Source organism: Panicum virgatum, chromosome 3K (assembly GCF_016808335.1).
Source record: "Panicum virgatum strain AP13 chromosome 3K, P.virgatum_v5, whole genome shotgun sequence".
NCBI lineage: Eukaryota > Viridiplantae > Streptophyta > Magnoliopsida > Poales > Poaceae > Panicum > Panicum virgatum.
Window position 1 is genome coordinate 18,592,155 of NC_053138.1, and position 18,156 is coordinate 18,610,310.

Here is an 18,156-nt window from a genome sequence, read left to right on the forward strand (position 1 = left end):
AGATAATTGCATTACTCACATTTGAATCCTTTTTGATTCAGATGGCGACTTGTTCCCAGATCTTTTGGGATGAGGAGGGAAATGCTCATACCGACTGTCTGTACTGGGAGGGTTTTCCGAGGATTCTTTGGGATTCACTTCGTATCTTCCACTACCCAGATCCACCCCAGTACACGGGACGCCAGTTTTCGGAGGATGGAATTAAGAAGAACAGAGCTAAGATGACCATTCCTCAGCACCCCACCTTGGAGTGGCCACCGATTGAGATCGAGGTGATTGGGTACCGTCTTGTGGATGCGTTTGAGAAAGCAGCTCTCAACGCTATCACCACTTTTTGTGAGCACCATCCTGAGGAGGTAGTAGCATATCCCATTGGTTTGTTTCCAGCAGTCCGTACTGGCGATGCAGAGTGACTGTTCAGGGTCACACACTTTGGGCACTTGATTGGAGATGTAGCGGATGAGACTATCGAGGCAGTAGTCAGATATATGAATGCTCAGTCTCACTACCAGATACTCCAGCAGCGACACATGGACCAGGTGATAGACTTGGCCCAGAGTTTTCAGCGAGGCCTTCGTTTGAGGGATACTCAGATTCAGGGACTTCAGGATGCCGTTGCTGGGAGGGATCTGGCCATTGCACAGTTTGAGCATCAGGCGATGGAGCATGGTGCTGAGATAGAGCAGCGCAACATAGTTATTGGTTTTCTTCAGGGGCAGGTGAATGAGCTTCAAGCAGATTGGGCTGATGCTTTAGCACATGTTGATATGCTCCAAGAGCAACTAGATGCCCCAGCTGAGCCTGCAGCAGCAGAGGAGGACCCAGAGGAGATTGAGGGAGTATCTGACTTAGATTCAGAGCACGCACTTGCTGAGCCTAACCCTCAGCCGGATGACTCTTCTTCCGGCAGTGCCTCTTCTGTGGGCAACCTCGACGACTTCTAGGCGTCTTAGACTAGTCCTAGATAGTTCATGTTTTCTCTTGTTGTAGCTTATGTACATAGGGAAGAGATGTTGTAAAATAGCCCTAGGGAGGAGTACCACTTGTTGTATTATATGTGGTAAGGGTGAGTGATGTTAGGTTGTACGAAAAATGCTACTTTGGATGTAATATAAGTAGCGACTACCAGTTTGAAAATCGTGATCTTCCGACTTACCAAATCTATTTTGTGCATTTTCACGCTGTTTGATGAATACTAACGATGTTGCAAATTTTGTGGCATATGTGCTCATCAAATGTTAGCATGTTGAATCTGTGAGACTAAATTTTAGTCCAATCACTTCTGTGATCTCTGTTGTTTAGCAACATAGCACATAGCGATGAAGAGCGAATTGATAGATCATTTTCTTTACCCTTTGCTCTCAGCATTGAGTCTCTATACGATGGAGCATGAAACTATTTAACAGCTGACCAGTTTTGATTTTTGTGGGTTGCACAGTTATGTGTTGGGCATATTGTGCTACGCCGCATCTAGTTAAATTTTGCTGATTTTTGTCTTATCCAATGTATGATCATTGCACATACCATTGATTTTGGAAGCGAGAAATATGTATCTAATGGATGTCTTCCATGATTACAGATGGTTGGTCATACACGCGGAACGCCTGATGGCTTTGGTTGTGAAACTGGCAGTGGATCTCAGCAACCACCGCCACCCCCCGTCGAATCTGGCCGAGTTAATGGCCATGCAAACATAGTTGCTTCGCCAGCTAGTCCATGGGCAACAAAATCAGCCACGCCAACAGTATGGAGGAAGGGAGGCACAACCAGCGGGTTACCAGGAATTCTTTGGTACCCAACCTCCGCTTTTTAGCAAAGCTGATGACCCATTGGATGCCGATGCTTGGCTCCGTACAATCAATTCCAAGTTTGCTTTGTTAGCGGTACCATGTATTGATGCAAACAAGGCCCCCTTTGCCGCCCAACAGCTGCGTGGTCCTGCACGTATATGGTGGGATAATTATTGTGCAATGCAGCCTGCTGAACATATCATATCTTGGGAGGAATTCAGGACTGCCTTCAGATCACAACATATTCCGGATGGACTAATTGAAAGAAAGCTGAATGAATTCTTGGCTCTAGATCAGGGAACCCGCACTGTTTTACAATATGCACAGACCTTCAATCATCTGTGCCAGTATGCGGGCCATCATGCTGATACGGATGCCAAGAAACGTGATCGTTTCCGTCGTGGCCTCACTACCAAGCTCAAGGAACGCCTGAACCTTGTTCAGCCCAACACCTACAATGAGCTGGTCAACCTGGCCATTACGCAAGAGGACTGTATTGCTGCACATCGTGCTGAGAAAAAGCGAAAGGCACCAACGGGACCCTCGAGTGCCCAGCCACCGAGGTATCGTCTAGTGCAAAATACTCCACCTAGGCCTCCACAAAGAAATGCCCCAGTGGGTAGGTTTGTCTTTAGGCCACCTCAGCAACAAGGAGGATTCAGACCTCCAGTGCCTCAGCAACAGCAACAGCAACAGCAGCAGCAGCAGCAATTTAGCCCAAGGCAGAATGCCTCACAGTTCAATAGTGGGAATAGTAATAATCGATGTTTCAACTGCGGCAGTGCTTCTCATTTTGCCAAGAATTGTCCACAACCCAGAAGGAATAATCCAGGGCAAAACTCTAATCAGAATAACAACAACAACAACAACAACAACAAGAGCAAGGCCAAGAGACAAATGGTGCAAGTCCGGCAAGGGCGAGTTAACTTCACCACTCTTGCAGACCTTCCAGTAGGAGCACCAGTTATGACGGGTACTTTCTCTATCCACAATAAACCCGCAGTCATATTATTTGATTCTGGTGCAACGCATAGTTTTATAAGTGCAAAATTTGGAGCAAGAATAGGATTGGATTTTTGTCATACTAAGGGATCTTTTATGATAACAACCCCTGGTGGGAAGATAGCTTCCAATCAAATCACTAGATGTGTGCCACTTAAGCTGGGTAGCAAATTGATAAAGACAGATTTGATCTTATTGAACTTAGAAGGCATGGATGTTATACTGGGCATGAATTGGATGACTACACATAAAGTACTGTTAGATATCTCTTCCCGAGCTATCGAGATAGATTCACCACATCAAGGAGCCACCATACTCTATCTACCACCACGAGAGTGCTTTAACTCTTGTGCTTTTGCCGCAAAAGAAATTAAACTTGAAGATATCCCTATTGTGTGGGAGTATGCGGATGTATTTCCAGAAGATTTACCTGGAATGCCTCCTGATAGAGACATCGAGTTTATTATTGAGCTTCAACCCGGTACCGCCCCCATTTCTAAGAGGTCGTACAGAATGCCTCCAAATGAGTTAGCAGAATTGAAAGTCCAACTCCAAGACCTTCTTGACAAAGGTTTTATACGTCCAAGTTCTTCACCCTGGGGATGTCCAGCCCTGTTTGTGAAGAAGAAAGATAATAGTTTGAGGCTATGTGTTGATTATCGACCACTCAATGCGGTCACTATTAAAAACAAGTATCCTCTTCCCCGCATTGATATTCTGTTTGATCAGTTAGCTGGAGCTAATGTTTTCTCTAAGATTGATATTCGTTCTGGCTACCATCAAATAAAGATCAAGCCTTGTGATATTCCAAAGACTGCTTTCTCTACCAGATATGGACTATATGAATATCTGGTTATGTCTTTTGGTCTTACCAACGCCCCAGCATATTTTATGTACTTGATGAATTCAGTATTCATGCCGGAGCTGGATAAATTCGTCGTGGTTTTCATTGACGATATTTTGATCTACTCCAAGAATGAAGAAGATCATGCTGAACATTTGCGTATCGTTCTTCAACGATTACGAGATCATCATCTTTATGCCAAATTCTCCAAATGTGAATTTTGGTTGGACAGTGTGAAATTCTTAGGTCACACTATCTCCAGTGATGGTATATCTGTTGATCCAACTAAAGTACAAGAAGTGATGGATTGGGAATCTCCTATGTCAGTTCATCAAATTCGCAGTTTTCTTGGTTTAGCTGGATATTATCGTCGGTTCATTACTGATTTCTCCAGAATAGCCAAGCCTATGACGGAGTTATTGAAGAAGGGAGTGAAGTTTGTTTGGAATGATAAGTGTGAAGAAGCTTTCCAAACTCTCAAAGCAAGATTAACTACCGCTCCAGTATTGTCTACACCGGACAGTACCAAATCTTTTGATGTCTATTGTGATGCTTCGGGTACAGGACTTGGTTGTGTGCTTATGCAGGACAACCGGGTTATTTCTTATGCATCAAGAGCTCTCCGGAATCATGAGAAGAATTATACAACCCATGATCTGGAGTTAGCAGCTGTCATTCACGCTCTTAAGATTTGGAGACATCATCTTATGGGAACTCACTGTAATATTTACACTGACCATAAGAGCCTCAAATATATCTTCACTCAAGCTGATCTCAACATGAGACAGAGACGCTGGCTGGAGTTGATAAAGGATTATGATCTAGAGGTGTACTATCATCCAGGAAAAGCTAATGTGGTTGCGGATGCACTCAGCCGCAAGTCACAATGCCATTGTCTATCTGTAGAACCATTCAATGAAACTCTATGCCAGGAAATGATGAAGTTAAACCTAGAAATGGTACCTCAAGGAAGTTTGAACCATATATCCCTTGAGCCTACACTGCATGATAGCATCGTCATGGGGCAATTACATGATGAGTGTATCAAGATCATCAAGGAAAAGTTATCACTAGGAGAAGCAAAGTATAAATGTTTCCGAGTGGATCATAGAGGAGTTCTATGGTTCGAATCTCGACTGGTGGTACCTAAGGATCATCAGCTTAGAAAGCAAATCCTTGATGAAGCACATCTATCGAAGTTTTCGATTCATCCCGGAGGTACCAAGATGTACCACGATCTTAAACAAAATTTCTGGTGGACTCGAATGAAAAGAGAGATCGCCAGATATGTGTCTGAATGTGATGTTTGCCAAAGAGTTAAAGCTAGTCATTTGAAAGTAGCTGGTACTCTCCAACCTTTATCTATTCCATCCTGGAAATGGGAGGACATCAGTATGGATTTTATCGTTGGTTTACCCACTACTCCTCATAAGCATGATTCTGTTTGGGTAATCGTTGATAGACTCACCAAGACCGCTCATTTTATTCCAGTACACACCACTTATTCTGCCAAGAGGTACGCAGAGATTTATCTCGATCAGATTGTTCGTTTACATGGAATTCCAAAGACGATTATTTCTGATCGTGGGCCTCAGTTTATAGCACGTTTCTGGGAGCAAATGCAAGAATCCCTTGGAACAAAACTGATTCGTAGTTCAGCTTATCATCCACAAACAGATGGGCAAACTGAACGAATCAATCAAATCCTTGAAGACATGTTGAGAGCATGTGTTATTCAATATGGCAAGAACTGGGTTAAGTGCCTAGCTCTGGCAGAGTTTTCATATAATAACAGTTATCAATCCAGCTTGCAAATGGCACCATTTGAAGCATTATACGGTCGAAGGTGTCGGACTCCTTTGAATTGGTCACAAGCTGGAGAACGCAAAATTTTTGGGCCAGATTTAGTCTCGGAGGCAGAGGAGCAAGTCAGAGTTATCCAGGTTAATCTTAAAGCAGCTCAATCAAGACAGAAAAGTTATGCAGACAAAAGAAGAAATCCTTTACAATTCGAGGTAGGAAACTTCGTATATTTGCGAGTATCTCCTACTAAAGGTGTTCAACGCTTTGGCTTAAAAGGGAAATTAGCACCCCGATATATCGGACCATTTGAAATTATCGAAACTTGTGGACCCGTTGCCTACCGACTCCGTCTTTCATCTCAATTGGCCGCCGTTCATGATGTCTTCCATGTCTCACAACTTCGGAAGTGCACCAGGGTACCTACTGAAATCCTTGAACCACAAGATATCGAAATTGAATCCGATCTATCTTATACGGAGTATCCATTCAAGATTCTTGACACAAAAGAAAGAAGTACTAGAAGGGAGAAAGTTAAAATGTACAAAATCCAGTGGAATCAGCATACTGTAGAAGAAGCTACTTGGGAAACTGAAAATTTTCTCCAAAGAAACTTTCCCGACTTTCTTAGGACCAATCCAGGTACCAATTCTTTGCACCCTTTTCTTACTGTAATCTCGGGACGAGATTCCTTTTAGGGGGGAAGGCTGTAACACCCCGGGTGTTTGCACAGTATTTTAATTAGGTGTTTGCACAGTAATTGTGGAGGTTTGCTATGCTTTATGTGCTTGATTTACGTAAAAAGGATCTTTTTGTAATTATGAAAGGTTATATGTGTAATTATGATTTTATGCAAGGTCCTTTCTGCAGTTGTGTTGAATAGGTTGTGTAATTATAGCTTTAGTGAAGGGTGTTTTTGCAAAATTTCGGTGCATTTAATGCATGGCAGCAAAATTTACTTTTAAGTCTACATTTGAAGTGAATTTGCTTTGAAAAAGACAAAATTCCTAGAATTCAAAATCCCTTCAATGTTTGTAATTTTAGCTCTTGAGTCTTTGGTCAAATAAATTTTTGCACAACATCAAAGTTGGAGATCTTGAAAAGTTGAACAACTTTCATGTTGAGCACTTTTCCATTTGAGCTTTGGTTTAAAAGTTATTGCTTGTTTACAGCAAGGTCCCTGGAATTTTTGGTAATTACAAATCGACTCTTATGACCATCTCCCCCTCCCTGCTCTGCTTCTCGTCGCCGGCCACCGACAGCGCCGCCCGCCGACGCCTTCCCGGCTTTCCCGGCCATTACTCCGCCGTGCGCTGGCGCCCACGCGTCGCGGACAACCTCCTCCCCCTCCTGTTGCTTCGCGCTGGCCCTCTCCTTCCCGTGCCACGCGCCCCGCCGCGCCCAGAACCTCCCCGACGGCCGCCACCGCGACGTCGCCGTGGAGCGCCCCCTGCAGAGCCCGCCGCTCTCTTCTAGCGAGCGCCCGAGCAATAGAGGAACCCCAGAGACCCATTCCCCTCGCTCTCTTGCTCTCTCCTCGCTCCCACACCGCAGAACACCGCCGCCGCCCCGCTTGAACCCCGGCGAGCTCCACCCCGCCGCGGAGCCGCCACTGCAAGCCCGCTCCACCCCTACATCCCCCACCTTTAGTCGCGCCTCACCCTCGCGCAACTCCCAGACCGTTTCCCCTCGCCCAATCCTCACCGGAGCACCCTCGCCGTCGCTCGCCTCCGCCGCCGACCCGCCCTGCTCCGCCGAGCCGCCGCTTCCGAGCCTCTCCCCGCGACCCTAGGCCACCCAGAGGTGCGCCTTGCACCCGTGAAGCTCACGCACCCCTCCACTCTCGCCGCCGGTGAGCCCCTCGCCGGGAAACGGCGGGTCAAACCTCGCCTCCCCTCTCTGACCCGACCCAAGGACCGCGTGCTTGAATTTGAGAAAGCCCAGGGGGCTGTCTGCGAAGCTATAGACTCAGAGGAATAGTGCTCTAAGGACTTGTTTGTAATAGTTTTCTGTGATCTTTGCAATTCAATATCAATTCATAGAAAATTCGTAAAATAGCAAATCCTGATGTTTTGGAATCCTCTTGAAGAGCTCTATGCAGTAGAACCATAATATGTTAGGCTTTAGTTGCAAGTTTTTGCTGTAGATTTTGTTTTGTGTTACTAGGTGTATAAATACTAGTTCTTTAATCTTTTTCTTATGTGATACTTGAAAGCTGATATTGCTCTGAAATTTGGGTGGTAGTTTACTCTTGTTACACTAGCTTTTCTATAAAAATTTCATGATCAGTTCTTTGTTGTAGCTATTTATTTGATTTAATCCTTGTTTAGTATACTTTATTTATGATAAATAATTTCTGTTCTTGTTAAATCCTGAAAATATTCCTGAGTGTTCATCTAGAATATCTTAACTTGTCCAGGAAGTTTGAGCATCAGTTAATGGCTAGAACAGGAGCTAAAATTTAATCTTTCTAAACTGATGTCTGTTTTGTTTATTTTCTCAGAATTATTTCGGTGTAGATAAAATCATGAAAAATTCACAGTAGATATATCATCCCTGTGTAGATCTCCTGTTAAATTTTGAGCTTCTGTTTTGATCTATTTGGATCTGTATAATTCAAGCTTGTACTAGGTGTTGCCTGCATAAATGATTTATTGTGATTAAATAGTTACATGTCTTGATATGATTTTTGTAGGGTAGATTACTTTGTTCATGTTCTGTTTAGTGTAATTTTGGTAGATTTTATTACTTTTTGTACTCTGAGTTGTTGTTTTATTTACAAACCATGATTTAATCGTATAGGAAATCACCACCACTCATTTTATGAAGTTAGTTAACTTCTTTTGTGCTGTTGATCATGATGCCTTGTGTAGTTAAATTTGTTATTTAACTACTCTATAAACGATTGCCCATATTTGTTTATAATTTTGTTCTTGCATTACATATAGACACGACTGCCTTATCGGACGGGACGTACGAGCTGATCCCGGAATCTGACGGAGGTGATCTAGAAGCTCAAGTAAACACTGCGGAACTAACTGAAGCCCCGAACCAAAGTTCGGAAGAGCCTAGCGCTGAAATAGTTAGCAATTACCGAGAAGGCAAGCCCCGGACATAACCTATATTTCAAATTATTATCATTTACTATTATTATTACTTGTGCATTTACAGTTCTTAGGATTTTGATTTGAAACCCTAGATGCATGAACCTAGGAACCTATATACTGAACACTAGACTTGAGTTCGACTACTTGCTAAGCTTATAGGACCGGTAAAAGTCGAGTGATTGCCTGTCACTCGCGAGCTTTATAGGAATTGCCTGTTTACTTTCTGTTATCAATATAAGGACGACGGACGGGGTTATGTTCGATATCATGACCTCAGGTGATACCCCGTCTGTGTTGATAAACTTGCTAAGGTCGCGGTGTGTGGTAGTGCTGGTTAAGTTTTTGAATGTACTAGCCACATGCCGTAAATATGGTACGCGGCAAGCCTAGTAGCCGATTGGACCGGGGAGTGGATATACCTCCCACTCTCTCAGTAGGGATAGGTTTTATTTTATGTTGCGCAACACTACGACTTCGAGGGACAAGGTTCGGCCTTGGAGCCCTGTAGTCGGGGAGAGTGGCACTATCCACAAGCCGGAAAGAAAGGTCAACGGTTGTTTGGGAATGACCCGACGGTGTTCCAGACGTGTGTGCTAGGTTGTCCTTGCAAGGTTGAATTTCGATTCAGAATCGTCCGCCTCTCACGATGAAATGAGACTGCTTGATCTCTTTGCCACACAGAGTAATAAGAGCAATAATATTATTTATCAATCTTGATGTTTGCTTAGTTTTCTACCATGATTGAATAGTAGTTGCTTACATAGAATGGTTAATCCACTAGAATCTTGAAAGCTAAAACTTGAAAGTAAGGACATACTCTTTATTGCTTTTCAGCAAAAGAAAACCAGAACCTCACAAAGCCTTGCATAGCCTAGCTAAGGTGGGTTACTTATACCCGTTGGCGGTTAAGTCTTGCTGAGTATTAGAATACTCAGCCTTGCTGTTGAAATTTTTTTTCAGGTATGAGTTTCGAGGATCAGATCGCTAGCTTGACCTATCCTTGCTCGTTGCCTCCTGGCTGGTCCGTAGAGTGGGATACGTCTTCGGCCGGCAATGACTATGACGAGTGATACCTTGCTTGGGCTAGCTTGGTACCATTTTGCGACGTGTGTAGCCGCCGTGTTTTACCTTCCGCTGTTTAAACTCTGATCATACACTTATAGTTTGTATAACTGCTTTACTTAAGTTGGTTTTGTAATAATGGTTTGAACTGATTTGTAATCACTACTAAACTTGCCTGTGTTGTAAAATTGTGGTTGTAATATCTCTGAACTCGCCTTCGTGCGGGGTATGCTTGTTCGATCCGAGAACCGGTGGTTGTATCGGGACGTTACCCGACAGACCCAGAATTGTTCCGTTTGAAGTGCGTTTAAGCTAATGTTGCCTTTATGGTAATGGCCTGCGCACTTGAGCCGGGATAATTTAGGCGGTTCTGCCACACAAGTTGTATGCACCACTAAGGGCGTGTTTGGCAGAGCTCCACTGGAGCTGCTGCTCCACCACAGAGTAGCTCTAGCGTGGAGCTGTGCTCTGAATTGCAATGTGTTTGGCAGATATAACAGCTCCAGCTCCGCAATAGAGATTTTGATCAGATTTCCCCTTTTTGCCCTTGTTTTTTTTTGTTGGCTGGTTTTTTCTTGTTGCGGCTCGTGCATGGCGCAAGCTGCTGGGACATATTTTTTTTCTTGTTGCGGCTGGTGTATGGCGCAAGCTGCTGGGCCTCTCCTGCCATGTCGCTCGGACCCTGGCCGTGGCCGCCGGCCGCGTGCAGACCCTGCTGAATGCCGGCGACGCCCAGGCAGTGGCCGCCGGCCGCGCCCACGCCATGAAGGCCGGCCGCGCCCAGTCCCTGCTTCCCACCGGCGACGCTTAGGTCGTGAAGATCGGCCGCGTCCACGCCTTGGCCGCCGGCCGCGCCCACGGGCCACCGGCCGCGCGCACGTCAGGGCCGTGGGTCGCGCCCATGAAGAAGGCCGGCCGCGCTCAGCCCGTGTTGGCCGCCGACCGCGCCCACGCCAAGGCCGCCGGCCCCGCGCACGCAAGTAAGGCTGGCCGCGCCCAGGCCGTCGTGGCCGGCCAAGCCGCCGTCCATGGAAGCACCAATAGCCGGATGAGGAAGATCTATCCTAGGGTTTCTTCTGGGTTGATTGGAGGACGAAAACGGAGGCGGCGGTGGAGGAGGAATCATCCCTGCTACTCGCCGGCCACCGGACGTCGACGATCTTCGCCTTGGCCGCCGGCGAGATGCAAGGTGGCGCCGCCGGCGCCCTCCTGGAAATAACAAGGAAGGGGAACGACGATGCAGGAAGGGGATCGACGGAAAAAAATGAAACTGAAGCGTTATCTGTGTAATGGATGGCAAAGGTGGGTAATTTCCACCAACTCCACAAAACAAGAGTTGGTGGAGTACCCATTGAGATGCTCCATAGAATTGGTGGAGTTGGGAGCTAGATCCATATTTTTTGCGGATCTGGAGTTCCCGGAGATGAGGCGTTTGGCTAGAAAAATTGGGAGTGGAGCTGTTTTTTTGGATCTGGAGCTGCTTGGAGCTGTGCCAAACACGCCCTAAGATCTGAATTGTGTGCTATGTGGCTCCTATTGGTGATGCTGCCTCAATGATTCCGAGTTCCTGCGGGAGCAATACATTTACACAAAAGTCTTCAAATGCTTACGAGTACTACCAGTCATACAGTACTCCGTAGGATCTTCCAAAGGGATGTAAATGGTATGGATATTTCCCGACCGTATTCGAAATTGATCTGGTCTGGAAGGGTTTTTATCCGTCTGTATCCGATTCCGAGTATCCAATATCCGTAACCGATCCGTATCCGAATGCTCAAAAGTTACATTTTTATGATGTCGATATCCATTACAATCTTATCCGGCAAAAACTAACACTATCTGTATCCGACTCCGTATCCGAACACAAATATGAAAACAAATACGATATTAGTAATATCCGTCCTTATCCGATCCGTTTACATCCGTCAAACTAGAGTTTTTTTTTCCTTTTTGGAGGGTAATTCTAACACCAAGCATATAAATCTTAAGCATATAAATCTTATGTTGCACTAAGTGGTGGTTGTTTAAGTTATAGAAAGTTGTATTTGTGGTTGCTAGCCTGCTATAGTGCTATCAAGGATTTAGGGGTATGCTGAATGCCTTTTATTTTCAACTGGTACAATCCATTGGTAATTTGGTATAGATAGACTTGGCACACGCATGCAAGAGGATATGTATTCCATGTATGGTGCTTCCTAAGGCCACAATCAAAGAATCTCATCATATGACCGTGGTCCACCATCTATGATCTGCTGCTCATAGGATGTATCAAGTAACATCTAAGGTGAAGTGTGTTACACTTAACAACTTCGAGAAATGCAGAAATTTTCGGGAAACCATTCTCTTAGAGTTTTCAGAAAACCGAAATAAACAAAAGACGAACTGAATACTGTTTCAATTAGTGTATAGTGATTATTGTTTTAATTAGAGGTAGATAGCAAGCAATTACCACATGGTGTCATTCATTTCTTTCACAATACAGTGACAGCAAGGCTTCACACTCATTATGATTAATTGTATTTCTCATATAAGATCACAACATAAGTGACATGTTATGTAATACTCCAGGCCTGTACGTCACATCTATTTCTAGGTACAAATATGATCACTTGGTTAAACTTAAACATTCATCATAATGAGTTTGCTGTTGCTGTTTTTGTATCGAAAAACAACAGGTGGGCTATGCATTTGTCGTGTCTTCAGTGTGCTGTACAAAAATATAGCTAATATTGTCTGCTTATGCAATTGCTGATGAGATATTTCATCACCTTTTGTATGTTGAGGTTGGTACATTCTTGTAATAAGGAATTAAGGATGTCGACATGAGAATTTTCCATTGATAAAGTGAAAGCGATGCTGCTGTAGCGATGTAGTGAAAACATGCTATAGGATCTTTTATGAACACATGCATCATTCGGGGACGGTGGCAACTGCTTAACTTGTATGTAGACTATTTTTGTCCACTCGTTTCAACTTTCATTGCCATGAAAGTTTGATCTACATAGAATACTAGAATTTACTTTATTGATCTGTTCCATCACTAGGCTTTCTGGCTGTTTCACTCCACGTCAGATTCTCTTATCAAGATGTGATGCTGATTGGAGGGGTGAAGGGCACTTGCTGGACCAATCATTGAGTGAATATATTTTACCACTTCTGCCACGTGGTCCAGTGATTTGTGAGAGTCATGGTTTGTAACTGCTGAAAGGAACTATCGAAGTCATTTTCTTTGTCGAACTTTTTATGTCTGTGCAAAAGTAGGCATCTCTTAGCACAATTCTAATTCTCCACCGTTGTCTTTGATTTGACTGCTACATTGTATCTATCAGACAACATATTCATTCCTACAAATGCTAGGATAAGTCGTCAATTTAGATTTAACACAAGTAAACCCTTTGATTGTAAAAGACAAACAGACAACATCATATTAGACATGATAATGGATGAACCATTTTTTGCGATAGTTCTTTTGCTTATTAACATTTGTAGCAGACACTTAACCTAGATGCATGACTTTGTGTAAAAATTGCCCCGCTAACCACTGAAAGAAAATGCTGTTTTGCTTCACCATCCAACAGCTGTCATTTACTTCTGTCTTTCTGATTTGAGTTTGACCCCTTGAATTCTTGATTGATCCGGACAGTAGTTTATCAAATTCTGTGATATATTCAGGTTCATCTGTTTTTCCTCCTTGCATTGGGAATACTTGACTAACTTATGAAACTTTCCAATTTAGATACTTCATCGGGTTATCCCACACACAACTAATTACTTTAAAGGAGTTAATATATTCTTCTTCTCAAATCGAGGAATATAAACCTCTTTTGGTAGCTGTAACCTGGGCCTCCTCCGTTCCTTTGCATTATTCCATGAAAAAACAGCTCATAAACATCAGAGTGTGTATGGAGCTCAATGCTAGAGTTGATGAATAAAGTAATACTTGAGCTGTTAATGTAATATAAGCACCTATACCAACAATGGAAAAATGATAGCAATTTCCCATCACAAGTAATCATAAACATTGGTTAGGACAAAATGGCAATCTTCCTAGTCATCGATGTGCATAGTTCAAATAAGAGCTATTCCGCAGGCCATATGTGTTAGGAAAAATGTGCTCAACATGCACCTCAAAGGAGCATCAGAAATGCCGCTGTTAAAGTCACTGTCCAAAATGTGGATAGACGTTGCACACCTTGTATATGTGTCATGCTAATATTTGCTGTGCATACTTTGAAATGTATTCACTTTCATCTATGTTGTATGATAGTAGCATCCTCCTCAGCTATATAAGTGAACCTCATTTCCAACTTTTTACAAGCAAAGTGATCAACCAGTTGTGTATGCATTTTGTGCCTACTCTACCTTGAAGACATTCATTTGCCTTCCCCTCATTTAACACTTGTAAATGGAGTGTTATAATTTACAACGCCAGGCAGCATGCTTGAAAAGGAGCCTCTTTGATCAGGCTTGTATTCTATTCTTCTCAAGCACTGTGGTTGAGAAAATAATGTTATTCGTATTTGTTCAAGTATTGCAGTATTCCTACCAATATATCCTTTGTGCTATAGGAGCAACTCACTTCTTTTTTTTTTTGAGATCAACTCACTTCTGAGGCTATGCAACTCTACTTTTCAATCCTTTCTATCTATGATTTATTTGTGTTATCTTTTGTTCAGCTTTGAGCAAAGAGTAGAAATCAGTGTTCATGCAACTTTACTTTTCAATCCTTTCTGTCTATCATTTTGCAGTCATTTCATATTAGTTGACAGAAAGCTAAGAAAAACCTGAAACTCAAAATGCTGAATTAAGTGCGTTGATGATATTTATATAGAGTTCAGAATTCCACTAGATTTTTGTGTGAACCTTCACTTGGCAAATTGATGCTAAGATTTTCATGGCCACTTCTGCGTTTTTCAAATACTGCTAATTACCTTACTTTAATGCGTGCTGATAAATCATTTCCTACTTTTTCATATTATAAATTTATAATGACAGGGATACTTGGATGAACAATTTTATCAGATTGAGGACTTGCAGGATGAAGCAAGTCCTAATTTTACAGAAGAAGTTGTTTCCTTGTTCTTCAAGGACTCAGCCCGGCTAATGACAAATATTGAGCAAGCTATGTAAGTATAAGCAATGTCATAAAGTAGTATGACTCTCTGTTCTCTTTACATGTTAAGCGACACTTTGCAGGGAGAAGAACCCCAGAGATTTCAATAGATGGGATGCACACATGCAGCAATTAAAAGGAAGCTGTTCTAGGTTGGTCCACCGATATAGTTTCTTCTGTGTTTGTTTGACTGCATATATGATGCATGCCTCTGTAACAACTATTGCTCACGGACTTTTAGAGATTGTTTGAACTTCTTGCCCTTCTAGGAAAGTTCATGATAAATATTAGTTACCTGTTTGGTGAGGGGGAGAAGTCCTGCTTTTTCCAACAACTGGCCCAACTTAGCTGGGAAAACTTTGCCAAGTGGAGGAGAGCCGCATGCAGCCCAGGTCATTTTCATGGGTTGGAAACGTAATGCTTAGGTTTTGTACTGTTTTTCATATGTTATCAGGAAGTTACTGTTAATTTTCAAATATTAACAAGTGTATAGCAAATTTATGATCGGACGTAATTTATTTTGCCAAGAAATCAATGCATTTGACAAACTTCCATTGAAGGAAGAAAAAATAAACTGCATTCTAGACCGGCTTAATATTTTTACCCTTTATATAGCCTGGATAGGCGAAGAACCTGAGCAATTCTTCATCTTCAATTGTTGGAAACAATGACAACATATGCTTTCCTGAACGCTTAAACATATTTGGTTGATTTTGATATGCATCTATTGAATGCCTTGCTAAATGGTAGATATTGTGTAAGCATATTTTGTTTTGATGAGATCTGCTAAGGCAAAGGCAAATATTGATTTGACGCAATACCAAGTTGTATAGAAGCAACCCATGTCATGAATATTGCTGTTACTGCTTATTTCATAAGATGCATAGACATTTTGACATGTGTTTTTATTGTAGCAACTTTGTGTCTTTATGATCCATGCCTAACATAACAATTGGTCACAGCATTGGTGCTTCCAGGATGAAGAATGAGTGCGCATCATTCAGGAATAGCTGTAGAGATGAGAATGCTGAAGGGTCTCTCTCCCATTCTCTGTCCTTATCTAAAATTTGCACTGTGATTTTTTTTTTTTGGGAATTTATAACTTTGGATAGTGAGTCTTAAGATGACTATTTAAGCCAAATGCCTCACACTTCCCTAAAAAAAGGCATGCTAAAGTAATTTAGTTCCCATATTGATATTCGAGTTCGAGTATCCAACCAGGCAACCAGTGGGCACTTTTGCAGAAAGCAATAAGACGGCCAATGCCACCTTGATGGAGTAAGCATGGCTTTGGCCATGGCATGTGGAACTGTACTAGCTACACATGCTCTTATGCCACTCTTTCTTCTAACATTAACTCCAATTGGATCGGCTTTAGCCCTTCTTGGCTTGGCTATCGATAGTTTCACAGGGTACCCTTTTGTCTGAGAGGGCCAATAACTTTTCTCTGTGATCGAGACTTGCTAATTGGTCATTACTGATACACCTGCGTTTTTTGTCTACCCAGCTGCATGAGGTCTTTCCAAAAGTTGAAGAGGGAGCATGGTGTACTCAGGCAGAAGCTGGAGTCCTACTTCCAGGTAATCTTTGTCGATGAGCAGCACACCCAGCTTCATCTCTTGAGAACCATTCATCACCTTGCTCATCTCACCTTTGTACAATCGTACTGCGAGCAGTTGCTCCGACAAGCCGGTCCTTTCGAGACTGCAACCAGGCCTGGGGGCGCTTAAGGAACTGGCTGCTGGCGGTCAGGGCAGGCGCTCCTCCACGCGATCGTTGCACACGATCAGTAAAGGCGGGCCACGAATAAGAAATTTTCCAGATTCCTATGGGTGGAATTCTCTGAGCTACTACAAGTTTGTGACCATATATCCTACAAAAATCCAGGCTCTCAAATCTCCAGATAATCTTTTAACCTGGTGTTTGCTGACTAGCTAGGTTTGGCAAATAAGAATAACCTGTTGGCGCCCCACGGCGATGTAGCCTGACATACCATCAGGTATTCAGGTGTGCCATGTCTGCCTCTATGTCTCTATTGTAAGCAGTTAAGTATACATGGTCAAATAAACTCGATGGAGTTTGCAATTTGCATCATGAGACCTTTGCTTTGTCCACGCTGCCATCCGGATCGGGAATTTGGGATGTCTCGACGCTGCTGCGATCTGCAGCTGCCCAAAACTGCCTGTGACCATCGATGTTGTGATGAATTGCAATCAGGACCTGATGGACATCACTGAACTAACACGGATGGGGGGACATGACACGGCTATCCGTGTCGGTAACCCTGATGGATGGGCATGTCATGCGATCGAGATCTGTGTGAAGGGCTTGACTGAGCTATGATTAACCGGAACATGTTGCAGGCTATTTTCAGAGGGACCTATTGTCTGCGATTTTGGTCAATGTTGCGGTATGAGGAGAGAACAAATGATTATCTGTTCTTGAATGCCAGCACTTCTTTGGAGATGGTAGCCTTAGAACTATTAGCATAATGCCCGTGCATTGCCACGGTTAGCACTAAATAAATAGTATTGCTTGCCTTGAAGACTTTAAATTTGGTCTGCTTTTTTATCCTACTTTTTTTTTGGCACATCTAGATGTTTTACTCAATCCTTTCCACATTGAAAATCACAAAGATATATTATTAGTCCCAACCAACGTCAACTTTGCAGGCATGCTAAAATAAGATAATCACGTTATTGCTTGTGCAGAACAATCTTGATGCATCTTTGTTTACTTGAAAGTTCTTTATGATTTATTCACATTATACTTTCCTTCAAAAAAAATTCACATTATACCCCCATCCTGCTAACTCGCGCTCTCTCTCTTCGGTGCAGTTTGTAGTTTGTTACAAACCTGAAGAAATACAATATTAACTTTATCTCTGGAAAAATGGATCGAGCAACCTGATAAAAATGTACCCGCAAAAAAAAACCTGATAAAAATGCTTAGCACTTAAGCACAGTTGATCAGAAAATGAACTTTATTGATGCACACATAGCGTTTGGCCCATGAGCCGTGTCGACCAGGCACAATACCGAAGTAGCCCAGCGGTGACGTGTGGAGGCGCAATACCGAACTTTAGTTTTTTCCTCCTCCGCGTGCGTTCGTCTGTCTTCGTGTAGGAAACAGGGGTGGTGGTCCACCTATAAGCACCTAGCGATGAAAACGGACGGAAAAAATTTATTTTTACTTCTGTTTCTATATTTTTTGGCGGAAACGGAATCGGGTTCGGAAAATACGGGTACGGAAACGGGATCGGATTACGCGGAAGTACGGAAACGAACCAATACGGACGTTGAGCCGGAAAGAATAACGCGATCAAATATTCTCGAGTATACATTAACAAAGTCATAAAATAATATACACATACGAAATTATTAGTCCAATATTCACTAGTATGTCATGTGTTAACATGTTAACATGCATACTTAGTGA

The 18,156-nt window shown here is 42.9% G+C and overlaps 1 protein-coding gene across 2 annotated transcripts; it reads left to right on the top strand.

Annotated features, from left to right (window-relative positions):
* The first annotated feature begins 11,108 nt into the window (after positions 1-11,108).
* Positions 11,109-16,815, top strand: LOC120698084 (pseudo histidine-containing phosphotransfer protein 5-like). Of its 2 annotated transcripts, XM_039981564.1 has the most exons (6): positions 11,110-14,070; positions 14,601-14,731; positions 14,802-14,870; positions 15,681-15,752; positions 16,226-16,298; positions 16,395-16,815. In XM_039981564.1, exons 1-6 carry the CDS (start codon positions 14,011-14,013, stop codon positions 16,446-16,448), a joined length of 459 nt encoding a protein of 152 aa, XP_039837498.1. In that variant the 5' UTR covers positions 11,110-14,010; the 3' UTR covers positions 16,449-16,815. The 2 variants fall into 2 exon arrangements, with proteins under 2 accessions (XP_039837499.1, XP_039837498.1); XM_039981565.1 differs by lacking the exon at positions 15,681-15,752 and having other exon boundaries at positions 11,109-14,070.
* Positions 16,816-18,156: the final 1,341 nt, after the last annotated feature.